The sequence below is a fragment of the Chinchilla lanigera genome, unplaced genomic scaffold (genome assembly GCF_000276665.1).
Source record: "Chinchilla lanigera isolate Chin_1 unplaced genomic scaffold, ChiLan1.0 scaffold00042, whole genome shotgun sequence".
In the NCBI taxonomy this organism is placed as follows: Eukaryota; Metazoa; Chordata; class Mammalia; order Rodentia; family Chinchillidae; genus Chinchilla; species Chinchilla lanigera.
Genome location: NW_004955443.1, coordinates 3400090 through 3427774, shown reverse-complemented (window position 1 = coordinate 3427774; position 27685 = coordinate 3400090). Strand labels below are relative to the sequence as shown.

Below are 27685 nucleotides of genomic sequence, written 5' to 3'. Positions count from 1 at the left end.
TCAGTGTAGCAAGTATATCCCTTTTTATTTGAAAACATTTTAAAATGTTGTAATGTGACAAGCTGAAAAGCAATGATTCAAAGCAAATAGAGCATTACAGCACCATTCTTAAGTGTTGTTTTGTCTCTCTGCTTATTATTCTCTCAACAGTAATAACGAGAAATCATGTCACCACGTCTGAGTGCTAATACACTTCAGCATAATCCAAACAGCAAACAAATAGGATCTTGTAAAGCCGTCTCCAACACTCTTCAGAAAACTGTTAGAAGGGCAAAAAGTCCATAAAGTAAGGCACAAGGGTAGGCAACGAGAAGCTGTTGTCCTTCCATATCCAAGGCCGAAATGAAGATCTTGGAAGCCGAGAGACTGCACCAACCGATGACAACCAGGGCTGTCAGGGTCCCCGTGGCACCCCTGTGGTGAACACAAAGGAGTTGATTCTCTTACATCAGGAGAAAACAGGATGCCTGAGTCAGAGTGGCCTCCAAAATGTCGTTGGTACAATGTCTATAACTACTTTCTGCATTTATAAAATAAGGCCAGTGAAACGTGAACTAAAATGGCCTCAACCTGTTAGGAAATGTTGAGTCATTTTTGCCAGAAAGACAAACATTCAGTACAACTAGAATTAGTAAAAACATGGCATTAGCCACAGTCCCTCTTATGTGTCATGCTCAAAGCTCAACCCTGAAGTTCTCTTGTATGCTACAATTAGAGTCTTCTCTTTTTGCCACAGGTTTTCTTTCTGCTCTTGTCTTCATAGCTGACCCATAGCAGGAGAACAGAAATAAACAGTCATGTTCCAGTAGGGGTACTGGGTCCCCCTCCTCCCATTTACACCCCAAGTTTTATCAGCGAGAGCAAAATTCCGGTAGTGAATATATGGAATAGGAAAGCACAGATCATCTGTTTGTCTTCCAGTGCACCCAGTAATAATCATTTTGTACACCAATGTGCATGGTTTCAGAACTTTGCAATCCATCCATTCTGGAATGGGTTTGTTCAAATGGGCATCATCAAAAAATTAAATGTGGAAACAATCTATTATTTAAGAATGAATAAACAAAGCAGTTTAGTCTAGAAACTTGGAGAGTACGAAGTGAGACACAGATGGTAAAAATTAATTTCTTTCCTTACATGTAAAATAGAACTCATTATTTATAAACATAAGACATACAATATCAGAGAAACCTCAGGAGCTATGTACTGTCCAGCTTGAAAGCACGAAAATTATTTGATAAAATGAAATAAAGATTTCCCAACTAGCGTAGTATTCTTATAGAGATATTCTTTCTACCATCAAACTACACAGCCTCACTTGATCCTAATTTCACTCTAAAGTTGAGGATTATGTTTACTCCTTATAAGTACAGAAATACCTTTTTTTCAGAAATACTTTTAATTATTGAACCCAATCAAAACTGTTGAAAAATTTTACCATGTAGCTTATAATGCCTTGAATTATTAAAAAACAAAAATATTTTAAAGCACCTAATAAATACTATTTTCATTGGTTTGAGTAATAACTATTAGGAATAATTTCCATAGTGATTTCATGTATGTTTATGTGAATAAAAATACAAAGTTATACATTATTTATTTTAATATTATAATAATATGCCTAAAAAGATTAATTTAATAGTATTAGCGTTCCCACAGCTCATTCGCATATAATAGAATATTTCTAAATCACGTGTTACGGTTTGGATACTCAATACCCCCGAAGGTCCATGTGCTGAAAGCTGGCTCGCCAGATTGGCACTATTGGGAGACGACTGAATCTTAAGAGGCTGGGCTGGCTGGGAGGAAGTTGGGTCACTGGGTGTGGGGGCCCCTTGAAGGGAATAATGGGAACCCAGGTCCTTCTTTTCTCTTTTTTTGCTTCCTGGACTCCATGATGTGAACACCTTTGCTTTACCTTACCCTCCCCGCCATGATCTGCTTTCCCACAGGCCCAGTGGAACCAGCACTAAAGACAATGGAACCTGGACTGAAACCCCGAGTCAAAATGAATAACTTCTCCTTAGATGAGCTTAACAACCAGAATGAATGTTTATATTTTTTAAAATGTCACGGTAAAAGACACATTGCCTTTAAATCCTCCTCAGAATGCTCTTCGTCACACCCGACACACTTCTCCTGTCATTCTTGCCACCATTTGAAGCAGTTGTGAAAGCTGTTTTCCAAGAGCGTTGTTAGTGGCACTGTAGTGGCTGCCTCAGTGTCCTAAACTAACGGAAAATGTTTGCCTTTCACTGTCATTTTCACTTTGGGGAAGAACCGGAAGTTGCACAGTGATCTAGCTGGTGAAAAGGTGAGTGAGGACATACTGTAGTGTTTTCATTTGACAGAAGTTGCTGAACCAGAAGTGAGGTGTGACATGGAGCCCGGTCACGATGGAGAAGCCATTTCTCAGCCCATTTTCTATGCATATCACTTTTAAATACTGTAATAAGCCCTTATCATTTTCAGAGCTCAACGTAGTGGTCCTTGGTACAAACTCAGCTGCATAATTATGTCAAGATGAGAAACAGAATCAATACCACCTGGATGAGCAGAACTGGATAATTTCCACTGAGGCCTCTACATCTTGGTCTCAAGATCATAAGCATAAACCAGGCTCCATTTCCTGCAATGACACTTTTTAAAAAGCTGGAACCTGAAGCAGCATGTTTGCACAACTTCAGTGAAATGCACTGATCCCGACACATGATTCATGGTACACTTTAAAAAGTACCTTCTCTCAACTGAGGCAACAGCTGACTGACTGCACCAAACAAGCTGAGACTAGTCCCCACTGAGGTTCAGTGCCTGCTTCTAGTATTAAAGATCCCTCCTTCCTGTTGGATGGCGATTGGCAGCAGCGTTTGCCATCATTGTTTAATATACCCTGTAAGTTGATTTTCTCAGGTATTTTGTCACAGTGATGAGACACACACTCCTTTGTAATTTCAGAATGAAAATCTAATGAACGAGTCCAAACTTCTGATTTTCCCAACCCAAGAGTTTTAGCTTTTACTTTCCCCTCATGTTCTGAAGTCATTTATTATGTCCCAAATGTCAAATTTACTGAAAATGCTTAAAATTTAGAATTTCTAAATGGCAGACCATGGTATTGTTCTTCTGTAAAAGCATCCGACATAATAGAAATTATAGAACTAAACTGTATGCTAACATATTAAACTTTTGTACTGAACAGTCTGGTGAATCAAACTGATTGCCCAAGAATGTAATACATAAAATGTGGACACTTTCCACAGATAAGACTCAATAAATAAAGCGCATGTTATGTGTATGGATTTGGGGTTTCCATTTCCTGCCATATTCTTCTTTTCACATGTTCTATTAGTTCATGTTGGTTATACAAATGGATGGACAGATCTGCACATAGCATAGCATACTGTAATCATTTTCCCATCATCCCCTTTGCTCCAAGCCCCAGTTTCACAGTGGAGGGTTCATTGTGTATATTTCGGTAATATTCATCCCTGTTACCTGCCCCAAGTCCTCTCCCCAAGCCCTTATTCACTTCTGTTTGGCCAGTAAAAGTCTCCCTTCTACTTTCTGGTCATCTTTTTCCAGATTCCTCACATTAGGGAAAATGTGCAATATTTGTCTTTCTGAGCCTGGCTTATTTTGTTCAACACACAGTCGTTTTTATTAAATGTGGGCTCACTGCTAACGTAAGGGTTGTTTGTAAGTTGTTCTCAAAAGTATTACTTTAAAACTGAGACCACGCCAAAACAAAATAGCACTTCTAAGTCATTTTCAATAATGTGGTTAAAACAATGATTTGTGATCAGAATAAATATATTTTTAAAATTTGTAAGCTCTTTATCTGTGTATCGGTAAATTCTTTGTATACTCTTCTGTCCAGCGTAGCATTAATAACCTAACAATTATATCATCTAAGAAGAAAATGTAAATCAGGTTTTCTTTTGGGTGTGGAAGAATGAGCACTGAGAGTAAATATTTATTTCCAAGTGGACTGAGAACAGGGCAGGTGACGATGGACTATGTAATCACTTGTTCTTTCTAAAGTGGTCGTGATGTGCGTATCCCCGGGGAGTGCCCTGCAGGAATTTCTATCTACTGTATCCTTGTTAAGCTCTGAGTTGCAAATATCAACAGCCTAAGAGAATGAAGAAAATTTTTTAAAAGTGTACTCAATGAGCATATATATTACAAAGCTCTCCAGAATTAATCTACTCATCAGGGTTCCTGGGAATTCTACACTGCAAGGAGCCCCGCGAAGATAGGAGCTTTCAGCCTGAAAGGCAGAGTGTCTGGAGTCGAAGCAATTTGTCAACCTCCCACAGGAGACACTTCCAAAATCAAATCAGTGCAATTTCTGTATTTGTTACATTACCCATGGTAATAGTGAATACCTAAGAAGGTGACACCATAAAAGTGCCAACTTTAAACATCACCAGGCTGCTTTCATGTTTTAAATCCTGGAAATGGAAAGCAACAGTTAATGCTTAAACGTTTCTCTTTTTTCTGACCCGTTTTGTGAGATTATATCTGGCAATCTGAACAAATAATTTGAAGACAGCAATATGCACTATCACCACCATTATTGAATCCCTACTATCTTAATGAGTGAAACACTATACTTTCTAATTTTTAAATTATTTTTATTCTCTTTCATTGTTTGATCAATCTTGCATTCTTACATCTGGTAATCTGAGCAACTTCATCGAAGATAACAATATATAACAACCATTGTTAACTTCCTATCACCTTGTTCTGAAATTCTGTACTATTTTTATTGTTTTGGGGTTGTTTTGTTTTTGTCTTGGTTTTTGTTATTTTGTTTTCTTTTCTCTTTAAAATAAAAAGAAAGAGAGAGAGAGAGACAAAGAAAGAGAAATAGCACCTGAGCCATCCTACTTTTCTGAATCCATGTGGAGCTTTCAATAGTCATGGTTGCCCAATTGCTTTGCCAAAGTAATAACAAAGAGCTTAACTTCTGCGCTGGTCTGGCAAGCAGGAGTGATGACTGTGTGTGCGAGGTCAATTGGTGCACACGGACACTTACTGCAGTGAACAGAAGATGGCACAGCTGGACAGGATGACCATGGGGAGCAGGCAGTAACCCAGCACACTGGCCACACAGCCATAGGACACCCCTGCAGAACTCATCAAGTTCAGTAAGGCATGAATCCCAAGGCAGCCAATGGCACTCATGCCATACACGTAACCAAACTGGACTTTTCCTGCCTGAAACAAGGCAAAGAAAATGGTTTGTAAACTCAAAACACACGGAGAGGAGATCAGAATGACAACAAACTAGAGACTATTTCAGAGTCAGTTTAATGCTATTGCACATCTTTATAGTACCATCATTAAGAGATGGGACTTTAGTAAAAGTAACTGCCTGTAATATGAACTCCAACCTCTAAAACAAACATTCTGACTATACTTTGTTCAGGGCAAGCACACAACAGAAAAGATGAAATACTGCCCTGGCTATGCCTTTTATTATAAGTTTCCAAGTGGTCTTGGTTACTTTTCTCTTGTTGCTGGGACAAAATACCTGATGCCCAAAATTAAGGAAGGAAAGGTTTATTTCGCTTACAGTTTATGGAGGTTTCAGTCCATACTTGGCAGATTACAAGGCAGACCGGCACATGGCAGAGAGCTACAGCTCATGGCAGCAGAACACAGCAAAGCCAGAAAAAACACACACAAGGGAGGAAATGGCCAGAAGCAGCCTCTTGCTCTCCCTTACATATGCAAACTATCCACCCCAGGGCGGGTGCAGCTCTCACACCTATAATCAATCAAACTCTAAAAGCCTGCCCCATGACCGCATGAGGCATTGGGGGGACACCCAGACACAAACCATAACACAAGTCATAGAAGAGTTTATATTTTCTCCTCGTGTTTGCTGAATAACTGAATGATGGAATAAAGGAGTGAAAATCCAAGTTAGTCCTGTAGACTTACAAGGCATATTAGTGATACTGTCATTTGATAACTGCTTCAAATTCTGGCAAAGTTTTAGAATTAAAACAGAAAATAAGTGTTCTATTTTATTAAGCTCAAAATTTTTCAGAATATTCTAAGTTTTTCTATGGCCCATACATAAAAAAGTCATAAAAATAATGCATATGTGATTATGAATCTTCCATTTGCAGGAAAATGAACAGATTTTGATACTGGTTATAGATTTAATTTTGCATTCACTAGTGTGATGCCTGTACTAGCCCATGAAATTATAGATTCCAAGGCAGAGTTAACCCAATGCTGAATGTACTGAGTTAAAATGTATTTCAGTTAATATCCCATTGGAGTTTCAGGAGGAGACAGAGATAGATAGATAGATAGATAGATACATAGATACATAGATAGATACATAGATACATAGATAGATACATAGATACATAGATACATAGATAGATAGATACATAGAGATAGATCCTCCTAAAAATTATACATATCTCAATATATATATACCAACCTTCATAAAGTACATATTTTAACATATCCCCCATAATTTCACAACCAATAGCAATTTAAGCTATTCAGATAAATCTCTTGTCTGAAAGAAAACAAAGAAATTGAAGGCATAGAAATATGAAGCCAAAAAGTGCAACATAACAGCTAGTGTTAGTTAAGGTTTTTTGTCTATATTTCTTTGTATTTAAAACATGAGAAAATATTTAAGTAACTCCAACTAACATTACACACTCAAGAGAAATCTTACTGAGATTAATTCCACCCTTTATGGGATGGTAACAGTAATATTTTCTAAAACTAAACACAAACCAGATAGCTGTTATAGCACCAGTGACTTGGGAAAACAAAGATGAGTTAATATATTGAATTGATTATTTCTGATTATTCTATTACTTGTCTTAGCAGCTAAATCCAAGATTATCAGATTACTGTAACAAAGACAGTAAAGTAAGTTAGAGACTAAATGAAAACTCTAGTTGATAGTGTTTGATTTACAGAATATTTTCATTTGCTGTAGTTCAAAGAAAGAAATGAGATGCCATCGCTATGGTGGTGTTGTTACCACAGTACTGTTGAACTAGACAAATATGTGATTGGTGGCCATAGTACCATGCAGAAACTACAGTGCTGTGGGTATTTTCATTGGTATTAAAAATTAACAAATAGAAAGTTTATTTAGTTGCAAATATACTTTAGACTACTTTTGACAATTGTAGCTGTATTAGCAAAAATTATTTTTATGGGAATGGGATTGAAGAAAGAGGAAGAAGAGAAGTGAATCACTATTTTAAGGGCTTCCCTGGGAATCTCTAATTTTTTATATTATTTCCCTTGCCAAGTTTATCTTTTTGCACCTTAATAAAACTATACTTTTTAGACATAACTTGATTACATATTCTATTTTTAACCTATTACCATTCTCTTCTTGGTATACAGCTGTAGGCTTTTTATCATTTTGTGGTCTTCTTTCTTTTTTAATGAAACGTTTTTTTAGACTATGAGATGGAATGCCTTCTAAACTTAGGTGGAAATATGTTTTTCTTTAGCATTTGAAAGACTGTTAATATTACTTCCAAATAGAAAGAATCAAAGAGACTCACACATAAGATGTATGGGGTGATAAGATAAATCAAGAGGAAAATGTCTTCATAGGATCAGAAAAATAAAATTATAGGGGAAATATATAAGTTGATTAAACAAATCATAAGTAACCATTATATTTTAATTTATTCATAGTAGCCTCATACAAAACAAGGCATCCCATCTTACATCTCACACAATGTTAAAAGTACTCTTGAAGCCTGGTGCACACCTGTAATCGCAGCCCTCGGGAGGCTGAGGCAGGAGGATCGTTGCGAGTTCGAGACTTTGTTGCCTGGGCTGCAAAGTGAGCTCAAGGCCAGCCTGAACTGCACAGCAAGACTCTGTCTCAAAAAGACAAAAAAAAAAAAAAAAAAAAAAAAGTACTCTTGAGACATATTAGAGCAAAGAAAATAAAAGATGAAAGTGAAACAATTCGTCCAGTGTCAAACAGGACTCTCACAGAACTAAACCTTATGCTTTATATTGCTTAAATTCATGTTTTCCTTCAGCTATTCCAGAATGACAGTTATGTCTTAGAAATGGAAAAGACATAAAGAATCTTACTGGATGAAAATTTATGACTTGGTGGTTTGAGTTGTGATATTATATTTAAATTTAAAAATTTTATTGGTTGTCATATGTAATAGCTTCGTTTTTCCCCCATGGTTTGTTAGTATGTCTCGCTAATAAAAAAAGACAAGGTTTCATGAACTAAGCAACTTTCACTATATAAAGCCACATGTTTTCCTCGTTATTTATTTCTCCTTTAGCTACAAGGCTCTCTTCAGAGCTGACTCTGGCCCGGCCCAGCTCACAACCCGGGCTGTGCTGCTGCGCATTACCAGAAACAGGGTGGCTCCCAGGGCTAGGCAGAAAAGGACGGGCCCCGTGAGATCCGTCTCGTTCATAATGCTGCCATCTGCTGGCTTCATTGGGTTTAACACTGTCAACGTTTTCTGCCATATGTGATCAAAATTGATTCCAAGTTCTACAACATGAAAAAAAAGAATATAAACATAAGAAAAAAAAATACATTCTTTAAAGATCCAAGTATTTGATTAGTTAGCATTTAAAACTGCTGGTTCTATTATATCTTCATAATCTAAAATTTTTTCTATATAAAAGCCTTTAAATGGTAGTACTATTGTTATTCTATTATTTTGTTATGAAATTTTATTATATTTTTTCACAAAATAAAAAAGAGAAAATAATTCAATATAAAAAATGCTTCACAGTTCGGGCGTGGCAGCACACCCTGTAATCCTAGTCCTCGGCAGGCTCAGGCAGGGTGGCTGTGAGCTCAAGGCCACCCTGAACCACATAGGAAAACTTTGCCTCAAAATGACAAGCAAATCCTTCTAAAAACAACCTGAAAGAGTTTTTGTTGCCAATCAATGAGCTAAAAGAAATACTTTAGAGAAAGAATTCTATCAAGGAAACTTCTCCCTGATTTTTGCAGTGAATATAAACTTAAAATCTCGTTAAAAATTGGGAAAAACACATTCCAAGGTTTAAAAATATACTGTAGCTAACAAACCACAGGCCTGTCATTGCCGCTTTAGACAGGGCTTCTTCCCATGTTTTCGATTGCCAGCACTTCTGAAATGGTGCCTTACCAACCACGGCATAATTTCGCAATTAGCCCTACCATGTACTCGTCGATCTAAGTCTGGGATTTTCATTCCACTCCACCTAAAGAAAAGAAGGATTTCGTGCCAAATGGGAGAGCTTCACGAAGGAGCAGAAGGCTCTTCCTGGAAGGACAACTCACCAAGACGTCAGACATGTTTTTATAGTCAGTGTACTCTGAGACCGGGCCAAGGTAATCAAAAATTAAATTCCAAAGACAAATTAATCTTTCCCAGTACCTTGAGTAGTGGTATTGGAATAAAATATCCAAAATCAGTGGAATCAGTATCGATGAGCTCAGACTCATTTAGATCTAAGTTTTTGCTCCTTCACTGTCTGCTTTTCAAGGAAATCTGATTGCCCCTCACAGACTTCACTACTAGATTCCTTTTCTTCTGTATTATTTTTATAACGATCTGAAATCCACATAACATAGGGATAAATTTTGATCACATCAGTTTATTTTACTCCTATAAAGATAAACGAAGATGTATCTTGGAGGAAGAAAAATCATTCAATTAAAAAATGTAAGACATATGTATGACTCAAGGTTTGGGAACCAGCGATCAAATGTTCCCTTCTTTCCATCATTTCAAATTTTCAATAACAGTAAAGTAACATCTGGGAAGAACTGAAGCTGAGCTCCAATAAATACTGGATTGTAACAAAAACTAACTTCCATTTCCTGAATGTTAGGTATGGACGCCACAAGATTTATATGCATCAATCTAACAGTCCAGTAAAGTTAGTTCCGTTATTTTATTCCTATTTGATGCATCAGATGGCTGAGGTTTTCAAAGGTTAAATACTTCATCCAAAGTCACAGAATTAGGGGTTGGGGTTTTAGCTCAGCGGCAAAGCGCCTGCCTTGCAAGCACAAGGTCGTGAGTTCAGTTCTCAGTACCGGAGAAAAAACAAAAAAAAACAAAGTCACAGAATTAGTAACAGCAAATGTCAGTTTCCACATCGGACAGTCCGATTCCAGAGCGTATTCTTTTAACCATGGAGCTGCAGTTGGGTCAGTGTGCATCTAATCTCATAGTAGCTATTTTTCAGCTGAACCCAGTAATCCCAGGTGGAGCACTATCTTCCCAAAGTCTTTTGTGTGTGGCTTTCAGCTTTAGCAGGATTTGGCAATACTGTTTGGTGAGATGCTGTATACAACTCAGCTATTTCAATGTTTTGTTTTGGTTTTGGTTTATGTATTTGACTTGGTTCTAAGAATTAAACCTGGAGCCTAACACATGCTACATCTCACTAAGTTATGTCTAGCTCTCGACTTTCCCCCCTACGGCATGTACCACTTAAATACCTCACAAAGCTGACAGTCTGTATACAGCATACAATCATGGAGAGATCTTGCTTTAAAACACAGAAATTTCCAGAATCAGCTAGGCCCTGATCTAAACTAGGACAGGGAGGGTAATTTGTATCACACCTTACATTATGTTCGTCATCCCATCCTTGAAAAGAAATAATTTGACCAGTTGATTTAAGAATGAGCAATTCATGTACGTTTCAATTTCTGAGCTTCCTGTTTTATTTCACATGCGTACATATATATATACATGTATATATGAATACAAACTTTGGAAAATAAGAGCAGTTCATCAAGCTTAAAGTGAGATTAGAATTCTAATATAGTTTTTTAAATAGCACAAATTTTAAATATGAGAAATGCTGTAGTTTAAATTAATTTTACTTAAGGCTTATTTCTTTTTCAAATTTTATTCATTTATGCTAACTACATTTTTCGTGTTTAACACAATAAAGTAGTCTTTAATTTAAACTATCACTCTCTCCTGAAGAAAAGCATAATTATTTCTGAAGAAACCTTTCAGAGAAAGGTTGTTTTATGTAATATAATTACCAATTTTTACCACTTCTTTGCTGGCATGATTCACTTGCATGTTTCCAAGCTGAGTCTCACAAGTGAATGAATACAGACACCTCAATATTTTTCGTAAGAAAACATTTTATATTTCATATATTTTATGTTTTATACTGAAATGTATCTCCATAATATTTTGTTTTCAAATTCACTATAAGTGTATGAAACTTTAAGTATAGCTGTAGATATCTTAATATAATACCTTATTATATAAAATAATGTGAAATTTGAACGGAAAAGTTATTGTTTTGCTGCCATCTAGTGTTAGTAAAGTATATGACGCATGCTATAAAAAATCTTTGTTTTCTATGCAAATTGTGGCATTGACATTTATGTAAATATCAGTCTATGCTACAGATACAAAATTCCAGTTATGAAATATCACTCATTTTTTTCTAGCCTGACAGATTTGAAATAACTATTATTGAAGATAGATTTGCTCACATATTGATGGTACATTATCAAATAACTAAAATTATCATTCCTACATAAAAACCAGACAAACACGTTAAATTACAAAGTCCTTAATGAATAAATGAACATAAGTTCATAATAACATACTTTTGTGTATGGGGTTCATTATTATAGCTTCATAATTTTATAAGCCGTTTTTGTATGTACTCAATGAAAACTAGCGAATGTCATTTGCCACCTTATCCTACTGATCCTGCTAGGGCTTCTTCATATCCGGACAGGTAAGACTTGCAGCTCTCACAAGGTCACCCAGCCCAAAACGAGCGCACTGGCTCAGAACTCCACATATTTCAGAAATTCAAAATGCAAAATTTTATTAGATGTTTGTTCTTCGAGAAGTATTTGGAAGGCGTAATTACAAAGGAAAGATTGAGAAACTCATCCGGAGCTGTATGAAATGGGATCTGACATAGCTCCCATTCAAAGTTGAAGAAAAGCAGAGAAAGATGCATGAGAGTGTGTTGTAGCCGGGCGCGGCGGTGTGCATCTGCGACCTCAGCAGTGTAGGAGCCTGTGGCAAGACGATAGCAAGTTCGAGTCCAGCCTGGATAATTAATGAGACCCCGTTTCCAACAAGTAATTCATTCATTAATTGGCTAATTAATGAATTGAAAGGGCCGGAGATGTAGTCAGGGGGAAGGCCTTGAACGTGATCCCCTGTACCACTAAAAAGTGCCATATACAATATAAATTAGATAACTAGAAAAGATTAATTTCCAGAAAAGTTGTAGGAAAAATTAGCCATTATATGGAGAAAAATAATGATAGATCTTTATTTCCCATAATAAGCTAAAAATACTGTTGAATCAGAAATCTGAAGGGAAGTTATACTTTTAAAATTGGAGAATCTACAAGGGGGTAGAAGCATTACTTGGAGCAAGACAATTAGACTCTAAACAAATAAAGCAATTGGAAAGAAAAGTTTCTCAAAAAATCTGGATTTTAAAGTATATTAAATTGGTATCTCTGTAATATGATGTTTATAAAAATATTTCCATTTATGCTAATTTGTTTCACTTATGGTAATAGTTTATCTTAGTTCATTGAAAAGAAAATTTGTTTTATTATCTGTTTTTCTGTATGAAACTGTTTGGTTTATGTCTCGTACTGAATACCTTGAAGATAATGATATATAGTGTAATAACTATTATTATTCTCATATTATTTGATTGTGAATATTTGTTTCATTTTTTCATAAAATAAAAAAGAAAATGTATTAAAATTTCCATATGCCTCTAAAAAAATTAGATGACAGACACAAGCTAGGAAAAAATGTTTTAAATACATATTCCAGACAATGGCTAACACCTTTAATATGTAAATATTATTTAAAATAGAGGAAGGAAAACTTTTTAAATTTCTATAGGAAATCTGACCAAAAACATGAAAAATATGAAGAAGTAAAAATAGTAAGGTTATGGAAAAAATCTCAAATTTTTCTAATAATTAAGAAATACAGCACAAGTACATCATTTTCTTCTTTTATATCAAAACATATGCTAATGAAGGTGTATTGGAAAATCCATTTTTGAGATTGGTTGGACATAAGTACCTTAGACCTAATCATCCCACTGCTCCAGACACATCCCAGGGACCAACTCAGTATAGGTTTTAGTATGCTGATTTTAGTATGATGTTCATCAAGTCATTACTTATAAGGAAGAACCTTTAAGATGTGGCTAAATTATAGTACTTTTGTATGATGGAATATTATGAAACCATTATAAATCAGCACATTAAGTAGCACATTATGGCTCTGAAGAATTCATTTACTGGGGCTGGGGATTTAGCTCAGCGGCACAGCACCTGCCTGGTGAGTGCAAGGTCGCAAGTTTGATTGCCGACACCGGAAAAAAACAAAAAAAGAAAAGAAAGAAAAGAATTCATTTACTAAAATAATTACTATAATTGAAAAGAACATAAAAATTTGTATCCACAATATAACCCAAGTTCATTTTTAAAAATTCAAATATAAATACATTAATTGAAAAATAGTATTTAACTTAAAGTATTTGTGAGAAAATGTAGCTATACATAATGGAATACTACTCAACTATAAAGAAGGGTAAATTCAAGACGTTGGTAGGAAAATGGATACCCCTGGAAAACATAAAGTGTAATAAATCAGACACACAAGCTTACATACCATCTAGTTACTCTCATTTGAGGAATGCAAAGTGCAAATGAAGAGCAAAAGAAATGACTGGTCAAAGTAAACAGGGAGCTAGATCGTTTGCAAGTGGGAAGGGGTCCAAGAGACTAATAGGGCAAAGGAATTATAAAAAGTTTTAAGGTGTGCCATGTACATGTACCAAATACCACAATAAATGCAAACATTAGATGTCTTAATCCTAACAATACAACAACAATAACAAACATGGGAAAGGAGGTCTAGAGACACAGGGACAGAGGTGGGTGAAAAGGGGAAGATTAAAGGAAGATTCAAGATCTGTTATCCATGTGTGCCTGCCTCCTAGGAGGAATGTGAATTTCACCTACTGCAAACTTGTACTAATAAAATGAAAGTTAAAAATAAAGTGTCTGTACATTACCTATCTACCTATCTATCTATCTATCTCTCTATAGGACACACTCACTGGAAAATAAGAATAAAGGTTGGAAGGTTATATCTCAAATTTTAATAGTAGTGATGCCTTAAAGACAAGATTTAAGGGGCTGGGGATTTAGCTCAGTGGCAAAGCGCTTGCCTGGCAAGCACAAGGTTGTGAGTTCGATTCCTGGTACTGGAAGAAAAGACAAAAAAAAAAAAAGACTTAAAATAATTTTATATTTTCCAAAGTATATCCTGAGTACAATTAGGCAACTGATAGTTTTTTTGAAGCAAAGATGGTGGAGTCGAGAAAGGTGTCTAATGAGAATAGCTCAGAACTTCCCGGTGTTTATTAATTTCAGTATGAAAGAGATGAGCTTGTTTAACACAATGGGCCCCCAAATTTAATTGGCTTCTAAAGAATCAGATCTATCATACATTTTCTCTGTTTTTCTGAATAGTTTAAATCTCTCACTATTTTACAATTTTTAGGCAAAAAAGGGTGGCCACTTGCATTCATAAGAGAAAAATAATGGTACTTCGGTTGTCTATTGGAAATTTTAACTTATTCCTTTTCACTGTCTACATATGAAGGAACTGTATTTATAAAGCTCTTGAAGCAGTTAGGCCCTGCTTGGCTCCCAAGTTGAAATCTACTTGATTTTTAATGTTTTGGCACTTGTCTTTCTAGCTTTACATTGGCATTCTTTTAAAGCAAAACCAACAGATATAACATGGTGGATTTTTTAAACAGCAATGAGTCGAAGTCCCCTAAGGAGTCCTGGGTTTCCTTCCTAACAGAAGTGTTATTTAGTGGAACCATGTTCTTCTCCATCTCCCCAGTCCAAGTTGAGATGAGGACTCATGAGACTCAGAGAAGAAAAACCTTGGCTTGTCTCCATGTCAACAAAAACAAATGTCAGTTTGAGAAACTATTCCCTTTGCCTCCAGCAAACAGAGCAGAAAACAAAATATGTTACTATGAAGTGCCTCATTAGCTGAGGTGACAAGGGTGGCTGCCTTAATATGACCAATGTGTGAAAAGATGGATATACTATCGTCTGTACATGGCCAGGGAGTCTAAATTTAAGAAATACTGAGGAAACATTTAATGCCTGCAGCAATAGCACGATCATATGTCCAAATTTCTCCACATTCATATAACAAACTTCCAGTGGTCTGCAGGTCTTGGTTTGGCAGATCTTGTTCTATATTGAACAATCACACATAAACACTGCACAGGGCATGCTGACAACACCCGTTAAGTGTTGATTACTGTTATTATTCTTTCAGCTTTACACACACTAATAACACTTCCTGAACTTATCTTCTAGCAAAGGAGGCTCTTCATCAAAACCGTCGCTGTAAGGTGATTGCAAATAGTGATCCGAGGTGGGCGCTGGCTGAAAGAGTTGTCCTGGGTAACTGGGTGCCGTGAGCATCTCCGGAGGAACAAGAGAGGTGGGGTGGGGCTGCCCCTCGGCTTGTTGTCTAGAAAACGAAAAATGGTGATATTTGCACATTGAGTAAAGGGTTATCCAGACAAATTGAGAGAGGAAGCTGCAATTTTCCTTATTATAAGATTTTACTTAGTTTCTATGTATATTTATGCAAGCAAGAAATAGCCTACTTAAAATTTAGCTTTCACCCCCCAAAAATAAAATAACTGGTTATGAAAAAGCTTCCAGAAGAATGCTGTATCCCAACCAATATAAACTGAGCTTGTACTGTATGCTGGGCACTGCCCTCAGATTTTCCAATTAAAACTCTATCAGGTCAAAGCTGTTTTGTGAATCCCACTTAACAGAAAAAGAAACAGAGGCTTGGGCTGGGGATTTAGCTCAGCGGCACAGCGCCTGCCTGGCTAGCCTGAGGTGTCATGAGTTCGATTCCTGGTAGCGGAAGAAAACCAAAAAAAAAGAAACAGGCTTGTGGGCACCAAATGATTTGATCAGCATCACACCATCACACTGCAGGTGTGGCATCCGGGCTGAGGCTCTCTGAGCTGTTCCCTGTATGTTATAGCTCCTTTAGATGTTCATAGGCAGTCACCAACTGTGTCCTCCCTGTCCCTCCGCAAAAACAGCAACTGAAATAATTTTATTAGTACAGTCAATTCAAGAGGAAAAAATAAGCGCATAAATTTAACGTTGTCTATAAAGAACTGCACTGTGCGGTTCTAGCCATTTCCAATTAATACAAATGAATCATCCTTGAGGATCTAGGTAAGTGTATTATGTTGCTAGCTTCCAAATATCTCTTTAGAAATGCATAATTTAGTTTCACTAAAACATGATATTACCTCCTTGACTGTGTTTTTGCTCTGTGTTTTTGTATTTGTGCGAGAAAGTTGGAAAAATATTGATATTTCTAAATTACATCTTGCTAGAGGTAGAGAAAGGAAGAAAGGAAAAGAAGGAGAGTGTGTGAGGGTATTTGTTCATGATATATACTTTTACGTGTAGGAAGAAAATAAAACAAAAAATAGCCCATTAACTAGTTTAAGATTTTTTCCTACTGATGGCCTTTAACCTAAACTAAATGTACAATCCAGCATTTTGAATATGGGAAGTCCCTGTGATTCATTATGCTAATATATTTTAAAACTGTTTTTTAATGATTTCCTTTTAACATTAATCATAACACCAAGTCTAAGAATAACATATTTAACCTCGGTAAACCTGCCAAGAAAATAACTTATTTTGGCAAATAATCCACAGAGATAGGCAGAGACACATGCACTTAATCAATTACTAACTGAACCATAGCTCATTAAGTATTGCAACCAGGTGTGCTTCTTAAACCCCCAGAACAACTACTGATTACCGCAGCTGTCCATTTAGCCATGTGGCATGCTCCTAATCTTTTTTCCTTTTTTTCAGCAAAATAGGCACAATACCAGAAGTAACAGTAGAAGCAAATTATAAGTAAGAATCTAAATGCCTTCTTGGTGGTAAAATTCTCCTCATATGTATTTTTAAATATATGTCTTTCTAGAAAAATAAGAGGCAAATAAAGTTGATTCAATGGACCAGTGTCTGAATGAGATTTTCATTGATATACTTGCCTGGCATCATCCTAAATCTTGCACAGGTGCAGCTAACCAGCTTGAAGAAGTAGAGCTGTCACAGTCATTGCCCATAAAGCAACTTCTGTAAATTAGAAGACTTTGCATGGGTATTCTGTGCTAGTCTCACATCCGAAGGGAAAATGCATTACAAATACACATATGCTCATCACCACCAAATCCTGTCACCTACTTTTCCTCTATTCCTTTTTGTTCCTTCATCTAGTAAAACTTCTCCAACAAGAGCTTGGTTTCTACTGTGTTATTATAAGAACATAATTATAAATTTCTTCACCATTTAAGGAAGCACATTTTAAAAATTTCCCTGAAAAACCCTCAAAATGTTTTATTTATAAGATTTACTATTCTTGACTTTCATAACTGTCTAATTTAAAATTCTATCTCAGGCAACTTAAACTTTGTATGCATTGGCTATAATATTTAACATTACATCTTCATGAAGAACACCCAAGCAGTACAAAAATAATCTCATTAATAGTCTATAGTCCCACCTGGAAATCTCTCTAAATATTTATAATCCTCATGTTTTAGATCTTTCCTCTGAAACTGTTATGAGCAACCAAAGTTTTAAGCACTTTTCTAAACCTAGTTCCATATGTTCTGGTATCATGCTTTTATAATAGATAGCACCACTTAGAATGGCTGTGCCAAAGAGTTCCTTAATACAAGGGGTGATCTAAACTACAGTGAATGCTTAAGTAAATATTTTACTTCTGTAAAAGATACTTGTCATGAATTTCTTTCAGAATAGTACCCTTCACTTTGAAGAATGAGGAAGAGGAGGAGAAGAGAGGAAGAGGAAGAGAGAAAAGGAGGAGCAGGAGGGTGAAGGAGAATCAGAAACTGATTGATTAGTTATAAGTATTCTCCTGATCCCCATATTTCCATATCTTTGTCAGTATAACCATCCTCTGGATTCCTAATGATTTTGCGAGAGTGATTGTCATCTCATTTTGATTTGGGGTGGATTTCAATTGAACTATTCACAGTATGCATAAGAGACAAGATATTTGGAGTTCCTTTGATGTATACAAGTAAATCACTGGCCTGACCCCATTTTTATGTACCTTGTAAAGCCATCACAGCTAACAGGCTTTCCTACTTTTGGAGGCTCGCAGTGTGGGTTGTAATTTGTTACTACATCCAAGTTAAGGCTTGGACATAAATTATAAGCATCTAAAACATGCTGGGCCAGTGTCTTGAGTCGGTGCAATCATGAGCTTCTTTTATTTGGTTTTCTTTTTTTCTTTTTTTTTTTTGTTTTTTTTTTTGTTTTGTTTTTCTCCGGTACCGGGAACCGAACTCACGACCTTGCGCTTGCCAGGCAGGCGCTTTGCCGCTGAGCTAAATCCCCAGCCCCCTTTATTTGGTTTTCTTAATTTCTATCTTTTGTCATCTTGATTTTGAGGCACTGTTGCTGTGACAGTCAAAAAAGAAATGAAAATTGGGTTGTGTGGAATGGCAGAAGAAAGCGTTTGTCCCTCAGTCTTTGCTTAAGGAAAAACTTTTGTCTGCCTCTTGTTGGATTTTTTGTTTACTTTAGTCTGAGAACGTAGATAGTACTGAAATAATTATCTCATCTGGGAAAGAGAATGCATAAAATAAATAGATGTTTCAAGGCAACTAGTTCTTTTCTAAAAAACAGGAGAACAGATGTGGAAAAACCTATTAAATACTTCCCATTGTAGCTATACACTTAGATTGACCATCCTGGAATATAATGCTCATACTATTCTCCTCACCTCAAGCATATTTCCATTGTTTCTTCATCTTCCAAAGTGTAAGTCATAAAATGCAACCCTACTGCTAGGATTCCATACAACAGGACACAATAAGGATGTGAATGAGTTAGAATTCCAGATATTTAACCTTATCACTTGTACCAAGATCATACCTTTTCCCTACCCCTTAGACGTCTCATGGTGCATCAAGAGAAACCAGGAAGCTTGTGAAAACAGTCTCTACCTGCTTTTATTTATAAGAGTGACCAGCTGGTGAAAACAAGTCCACGTTTCCCTGGGCAGAGTTGACATATGATCCCGTCCCCCACGGCATATTGTATTTACTACTCTTTCCATCTCGAGCTCTTAAGGTAACTTTTCCATGTTTAACAATAACCTTTAAGAATTAATACATTTGAAATATTTGTTATAAGTTCATTTGGCCTAGACTTGTTAAAATGATATAGAAACCAGCCATCCTAATTTGTCTAAGATGTTCAATCTATTCCTAGTACCCCAATGTTATTGTCAATAATACATATTTTAAACTAAAATGTCTTTATGTTACACTAAATCATATGCTCACCTTCACTAAGGACCTAATCAAGCAAGTGCAGACTAGAAGTTTAACACTATTTGTTATGTATAAATCTTAGAGGTTTCTTAATTCTTTATGTGGCTGGTTTCTCAGATGCAAAATGAGAATAATAGATTTTATGTCATAAGGTTGTTTGAGGATCCAGTGAGTTAATTTATATAACTTAGTTTCTAACATGTAACAAGAGATCAGTATTAGTTACTATAAGAGTTGTTCTCACCCTTCTCCCTATCCATTAACCTAGATCCACAAAAGAGTAGGCAGAAAAGCAACTGTATAACCAAGTACAAAAAGGTTAAGAGATTTCAGACAATAAAATGTCAATTGCTCTTGTAAATCATATTTATGTCACATGTAAATCATCAATTTGTTACACACTTTCCTACACATTATCACAATTACTATTTATGATCATTCCATAAACTAGATATTCTTAATAGGAGCATGGCTCAAATGAACACAGAGAATTTGTCTTCCCATTGTCATAAAGACAATCAATACAAAAGCCAGACTTCAATCAGTCTCCTCACCTTAAATACAGTATTTGCCACCAAATACTAAATAAACATGTGATAGATCGTGTTTTATATTTAAGTTGAATTTTCACTGAAAATAACTAATGTGTTTTGAAATATATTTTGTGTTGGTTCTAGCATAACAGTTTTGTAGGCATAACACATATTGCCTATATTTTCTAAATGCATATTTTAAACTCCCCAAAATAAAATCTTAGCTTTCATGATGGGAAGACTGGATGTCATCCTTACCTTTGGGTTTGAATTATCCATAATTTATGACACAAAACAGACACTCCATAAATGCATATTAAATTTAATGAAATCTGGCTTTCAAGCAATGTCCTGAAAAAAAACTTAGGTAGAAAGAAAGTTTTCTATTTGCCTAGCACTTATACTTGGGATCCCTGCCAAGTGCTATTTGGAAGAGCAGATAAGAAGTTAACTTAGCAGTTGTCCTCAAGTTATAAAGCACACTTACCTAGAACTGGATCAATTTCTCCCCTGTTTCTTATAATTTTGGTGGGGGGACTTTACTGAGAAATATCTCATACTGCAGAGAACTTCATCTTCTCCCAAGGAAGACTCTCTATCTGGAATCCTTTACCATAATATTAACACTTATCAAATTGGAGGATATATACTCAATATACAATACTTACTCCCCAGATCCATAAAGATTTCCATAGGCAATGGCATCATTATAGCTCTGCACCTGATCATCAATAGTATAATTAGATTGGTAAAAGTCAGTGTCAAGTTGCCCCAAGTTTGACATCCTGAGAAAAAATAAAAATATTTTTTCACTAAGATCACAGGTCAATATACTTTGGAAACAGTCACAAAGATTAACTGATATTGTGATTCTGACTGTAATCCTGTCAAAGAAAAGATCTTCTTTAAAAGATAAGTTAAATATTGGGGAAAGGACATGGAAATACACGTTAGAATGTCATTAACAAAATGTGTTGTCTTCAACTACTTTTTCTGAAGTTTTCACATCTTCAGATGGTGACTAAATAAATGGACTTTTATCTGAAAGAATTAACATTCTAAAATATTACCAACTAATTTATCCTTTGTAGTTCAAGAAAAAAGTTTAAAACTTTGGTACACATATATGAAGTTTTCCCTTAAGGCAAAGAGCTGGTTATAATAATAATTGTATTTGAGTTTTATTTTCCTGGAGTCTTAAAGTTTGCTAACAACCTTTCTGCTCTATAAAATAAAACAAAGCACACAAATTTATTTCTTAGTTCTATGTAGAAATATCTATAAGTATTCGGAATATTTTTTTTTTACATTCCCAGGATGCTGATTCTGGGCTCCTGGCTGAGTTTGAAAAAGAAAAGCTTTCTTTTTTATCTCTACACCTGCACAGTTTGTACTCATTTCTAGTAGTGGAGAGAAATGCGTGGCCTTGACTTAGTGCCTAAGGCCCAGAATACCAGATGAAGAAAATTGTGAAAAGGGAACGAGACGAGGACAATGAGGTTAAAAAGGTGACCTGGATCTTTAGATAACAATTAGAAAATACTTTGCAATTAAAGTATTGATACTTTTCAATTAAAGAAATATTACTAAAAACCATTTCAATCCTTTTTCTTTGACAACATTTTTATTTTAAAAAAATTACTTAGAAGCAACTAGGAGCAAGCCATATAATTACAGTCATCTACACGACACTAGCTGTTATGAATGCTAAATGAAATTACATAAGCAGCCTTAACTCTAAGAGTCTCATTAATCAGAAATGTTCAAGGAACAATTGTTAAATATATCAAATTTGTTCAGGTCGGTAAAAATACAGAAAGCTTTTCTAAAATTAGATGCAGTAATTCATATATCTGATTTAATAAATCAAGATTTTTCATTAGCAAATGTGTATGAAAGTAGCTATGAATTATTTAAACTAAAATCAGAACTGAGTAATGAATCTTTTAACACCTTATAATTTAGAGAACTTAAAATTTAATAGTATAACTTCTCAGTCCATAAAAACGTTATTATAAAGCACGGAGAATAATTTCACGGAGACTACACTAAGTTTTCATAACATGAAAAGTTTTATGTAATATGAATAATGGTATTACATAATCTAGCTTCATATTTTATTTAAATGTCAAGTCTCTGAGAAAGATGAGACGAATTTGATACATACCTCTATATATTTCACGTGGAAAGATCCTCCAACTGGTGCAGCTTTACTTTGGAGATTTAAAGCAAATCAGTTGGTGAAAAGATGACGAGATGGTTATATTTATAGCTTTCTAAATTTGTACACTGACACCCTGAACAGATGCTACAACCAAAAAAAAAAAAAAAAAGCCTACCAAAAGCCAAATACAGTGTCTTATAACACTTTTTATAATTTACAAACACAGTAAACAGTGTACACACATAACTTTGATGTGGAAAAAATTATATTCAGTTTCAGTTTCCTTGTGTGTACGTTCATTAAATTTTAAGATAAGACCATTTATTTGAGGCAAGCAGTGGAAAGTAATAGGCTCAACATTCTTTCCACTTCTGTAGTGTCCAACCTGATAGGACTTCCTAATTATATGCAGTAAAAAATCAATATAAGGTATATGATCTTAATATGAAGATCTTAGCACCAAAATGAAAATGGGGTATTGTTCAGCTTTCCCAATGCTACTACAAAGTACATGACTCCCACAATGTAGAGGATGAAAGGTGTAATTTCATTCATGGCTCTAGAAATTTCAGTCCATGGTCAGCTGGCTCCAAAGCAGAAGCATCATGGCAGAAAGGAATGGTGGAGAAAGGTGCTCAGTTCATGGCAGCTGGAAAGCCGAACAGCACCAGAGAGGAAGAAGCCGGGGGCACACATATTAGTCAAGATCATAACTCCAAGACCCATTCACACACACCCAGAGGTGTGCTTTACTAACCACTTGGGAAAGTCTCGAGCCGATCAAGTTCACAATCCAAGTCACATAGGGTACTACCGATTTTACCAAATCTTAAACATTTAATTTATATGAACAACCTTTAGCAAGACTACACAGCATCTACCTCTGACTTTTTTCCTGCTTGTTATGTCTCAAACAAAGGTCAGTACAGATAGACATGCACAGCAAGTTCTGTCTCATTTCTAGGCATAAAGAGTGAGAGCCCGGCACAGTAGCGCACTTCTGCAACTTCAGCACTCCGCAGGGTTAAGGAAAGAGGACCGTGAATTTGAGACCAGCCTTGGCACCTTAGTGATTAAGTGACACACTGTCTCAAAATTTTAGAAGGGCTGATGATGTAGTTCAGTACAACAGCCCTCGGATCAATCCCAAATACCAAACACACACACACAATGGAGAGTGAGAAAGGAATATGATTTGAGTACTCCGAGGGGCTCATTGGATAGAGAATTGGTCGATGAAGCAGAAGTCACTTGAAAGACTATATGAAGAGCATTTCAAATGAAGGTTTTGGTTTGTCAGCGTGAGGTTTAAACAGGTCAATGTGAGTAGCAGCTTTTCACCATGGCGAAATTGAGGATGAGTCAGAGGAGTGAGCAGAGGCAAGATAACAAGGGACACTGTTGGTCATGATATGGAATCTATGTCATTACAATTGAAATGAGATGCCACTAAAGCATTTGAAGCAATAAGGATATGATCAATTTTATGCAGGAATGCACGAGGGAGACTGGCTGGGAAGAGATGGTTACAGTAACGGAAGAAGACTTCATAACATACAGTTTCTATCAGGAGGGAGAGGAGCACTCCTGGAGAATGATCTCTAGAATTCTGGCCAATAGTTATTTTTAAATATTATTGGAAATGGCCAAATTGTTGTTTAGTGACCAAATTTTGATCATCCTTTCTATTCCTTCTTTCAAGATTCTTTCTTAGTTTATTTCATTCTTATTAATATCAGCTGCACATATTAACGGGTTTCATTGTGATATTTTGACAGATGCAGGCAGTGTGTACTAGTCAAATCGGGATGACTAGCATCAAAGTTATTTCTCTGAGAACATAGGTTCCTAACTACAACAGCAGGTACTCAGGACTCGTTTTTCCCAATATATAAATTCTAACATACAAAGTCACTGAAAGACTTACCAAATGTAATATTATAAATCTTATTTATTTATATAAATTTTAAACTTCTGTGAGTGTGAATTTTTCCACAGAGTTTCCTTCATGAAAAATTGGCTTGATTAAATGAGTTGCAAAAATACATAAACCAAAAATAGGATATAAAAATGAAATTAATCTAAATCCCAAGCGAGCTGTAAGTCATGAAACATTGAAGAACGAATGACTTCAATTTCCTGAGAAGTGCAGTAATGAATCATTCATGCACATGCCAGAATACTTTAAAGCTACTTTTATAATTGAACACTGTATATGTAGAAAACTGTCATTTTTTTCCATTAACAGACCATCTAAATTTTATATTGCATGTTGAAGGATAAAGCTTAAATCAATATTATATTCAGTTAGTGTCATCAGTTTATATTATTGATTTAAATACTTGTTAGTTCTCTGTGATCAAATACTGAATATGAATAGATTTTCAATTTATAAAAAGTGTCATGTTCTACTCACACTTTCCTTTCTTTTCAATTCCTTTTCTCTTCTCCCTCTTACCTTCCCTCTGTCCTTCCTTTCTCTCTATTTTCTCTTTCAAGTTGATCTTGTCCACCTCCCTTGCTTTATTTACCTCTACACATACATAATTCCCAAAGTTACAGGGCAACCATGCCTTTTCTTTTCAGCTTCAAACTATTTAATAGACACTTCAAACAACATAATCCAAATTGAATTGTTTATGTATTTCCTTCTCAGTCTCTTTTCCATTTCAAGAAATGTCATCAAAAAAGTGTCCACTCACACGAATCAGAAATCATCTAATTCTGCAATAAGTTCTCCCAATTCTATTTCTAGATGCATTAGTCACTTTTCCATTGCTGGGACAAAATACCCTCTAACACATAATTTAAACAAGGAAAATTTAATTGGATCACCATTTTTTTAGTGAGTTCAGTCCACGGTAGGCAGCTCAAAGGCGGAAATGGCATGTTGGGAGGGCCTGATAGAGGAAACTTGCTTAGATCATGGTGGTCAGGAAGCAGATGAGAAGACAGAAACCAAGGAGGTTGATACACACTTCCAGGTCATACATGGAGCAACCCACTTCCAACCAGGAGCCATCTCCTATTAGCACAGTCTGCCAAGAACTTGTCAATGGATTAATCCACTGATTAATATAACAGCACCATGATCCATCCCTCCAAAAGCCATATGTCTGAATACAGGGGACTTTGGGGGGATATTTTAGATCTAAACTATCACAGTAAAATATATTTTTCACTAATCAATTCTCTGTATTTCTATTGCAATCAGCTTGATTGAAGCCATCATGTTCTTTTACTTAGAGTTCAATTCATAATTATTTCACAAATTGAAATACCACTTAAGAAACAACAAATTGTAGCAGGTAATAAAGCATATACAGAGACTATTAAAAGTATACATTTAATGACACATCAATTTGCCAAAATCAGATTTGTGGTTGCTAACCATAATTAGCAGTCAAGATCAGGAAAAATAATATCCATACACAATTCCTTAGTATCTTTCAGTGTGGAAGAGATTATGAGCTCCTCAACAGCTCTATCAGGAACAATTTATCCTGTACCTGACTATAATTCATACTTATTTGTGTTAAATGAAAAGATAAATGGTTAATGAATGATCCCCACTATTGGGTCTGCAATCTTAGAATCTAATGTGCAAATGTCATTTACAGATATGAATGTTGTATAAAATTATGACACCCATCACTATAATCTTCTGATGTAAAACAGGAAGCTTAGAAAGGTCAAGTGACTTGTGCAAAGCCACACACCTACTTTGTGACCAAACTTATTCTGCAACATCAACTGTCTCAGCTCAGTTTATGTTCATTACTGAGTATCTCCAAAAATACTACTTATGATTGTCCAAGTCAGGTGTCATGAATTTTTGGCAATTCTCTATGATGATTAAAACTCTCCAAATATTTTTGGGATGAATGGAGCTGCCAATAAACCGAAAGAAAAAATGTGTTATCGTTCTTTTTCTCAGCTAACAGAGAAATGTATAGTTAAAACAGTTTTTATCAAGCAATAACTTTATTTTGGCAATCTGTATTAAAATATAATGTCTATTGACTACATCTCACCTAGAAATTACCATAATTATGAATACAGAGAAAAATACACACATTCTACTTTTCATTATTTTTTCATGTTTTTTAGTCAGAGTTCTCTATATTCTCTTTTTGTTAGTACCACTTAAGATTTCTTCTATTCATTAAACACCAGATTTTTTTATTTCTATAAGCCTGAAATCACAGGATATATATCATAGTCATATGAAAATGGGCACAAAGTTTTATTTCAATGCATGAGTTTTCAAGAGCTCAATATATCTTATGAAAGAAAATTATAAGATTTTGTTCCACTAATTCTGCCATAATTATTATTAACTTTTAAGTTGGCCACTTCTTGTTAGCTTCTACTTTGATTATACTAGAAAAAACGGCATCTAGCAGACTTATTAATGAATTCCTATTAAATTTTAATTTTGGCAATAACTAAATATTAGCACAAACACAATTTGCATCTGAAACTATGAAATTTCATATGAACAGTAATTAAGTAGAATAGTCTTAGGAATCTTATTATTATAATGGTCTTTTAAAGTAATATAATTGCAAATCGACATTGTATATATTTAGAAAAAATAACATAATTATCATAGGAAGCCTTCCTTAGTAATTGTATAAATTCTCCACAAAATCAGAAATCTTCTACAAGAACAAAAATGGGAACTTTCAAGGCAAAATGCAAAACATGTCAAATAACTTCTTGTAGCAACTTATGAGGACACACAGTTATGTACTGGTAACCACATAGGCCTTTAGTTCTGTTATCTGTAGAAAAAATAAAGCTTACCTACTTCTTAGTTACTATTTTATCTTTACATCACTTATTTAATTTTATTTTTATATTTTTCATATTATCGATAAATTATTAGTCAACACATGTGTTATAATCAAACCATACAGTAAATGTTTAAATTTAAAATATTATTATAGTAAAAGACACACTGCTATTAATCCTCCTGAAAATACTCCCCTCAGCTTCAAACCCAATTATACCATCTTTCTTGCCACTTTCTGAAGCAGCTCTGGAAGTCCTCTTTCATCAGTATCTTTATGAGGTATGATAAAAAATACGGAAAATGCCCGTGTTGAATGCCACCTAAAGGAACGTGAGACTTGGAAAAACATTACAGTGTATCCTCATCCACCTTATTCACTGGTTCGGGCAGTGTGTGCCTTCTGGCTGTTCCTCATGAAAGGTAAACATTTGAATCAACTCAGGACATCAAAGTAGCCACGGTAATGCAACAAAAGACACAAAAGAAGACTTCCAGAACTGTTTTAGAAAGTGGCAAGATTTAAGAGATAAGTGTATTTGAATTTAGGGGAAGTATTTTGAGGGGATTAATGGCAATGTGCTTTTACTATCATAAATGCTTTTAAAATTAAATTCACCATATTTTTCAATCACACCATATATGTAGATGTGCATGTATTAAATGTAGATGTGCATGTATAAATAAACTTGTGCATAAAATATGAGCATTATACTG

At 35.2% G+C, this 27685-nt stretch overlaps 1 protein-coding gene across 2 annotated transcripts; it reads right to left on the bottom strand.

Moving 5' to 3' along the window:
• On the bottom strand, positions 1-22260 carry Yipf7 (Yip1 domain family, member 7). 2 transcript variants are annotated; one of them, XM_013518067.1, is made up of 6 exons: positions 22177-22260; positions 20678-20794; positions 15421-15584; positions 8391-8536; positions 5042-5223; positions 1-414 (listed from the first exon to the last, which is right to left on the bottom strand). In XM_013518067.1, exons 2-6 carry the CDS (start codon positions 20791-20793, stop codon positions 252-254), a joined length of 771 nt encoding a protein of 256 aa, XP_013373521.1. In that variant the 5' UTR covers position 20794; positions 22177-22260; the 3' UTR covers positions 1-251. The 2 variants fall into 2 exon arrangements, with proteins under 2 accessions (XP_013373521.1, XP_013373522.1); XM_013518068.1 differs by lacking the exon at positions 1-414 and adding an exon at positions 441-763.
• Positions 22261-27685: the final 5425 nt, after the last annotated feature.

Bases quoted from the DNA above. Each gene is read 5' to 3' on its own strand.
- Yipf7 (XM_013518067.1), bottom strand. From the start codon at position 20,793: ATGTCAAACTTGGGGCAACTTGACACTGACTTTTACCAATCTAATTAT. The intron at 8,537-15,420 runs ATAAGTTCAGGA...TTCATGTTGTAG, and splicing joins AGAGCCTCCTTTGCTAGAAG to AACTTGGAATCAATTTTGAT. The intron at 415-5,041 runs GTAAGTGTCCGT...TGTTCACCACAG, and splicing joins GCCATCTTCTGTTCACTGCA to GGGTGCCACGGGGACCCTGA.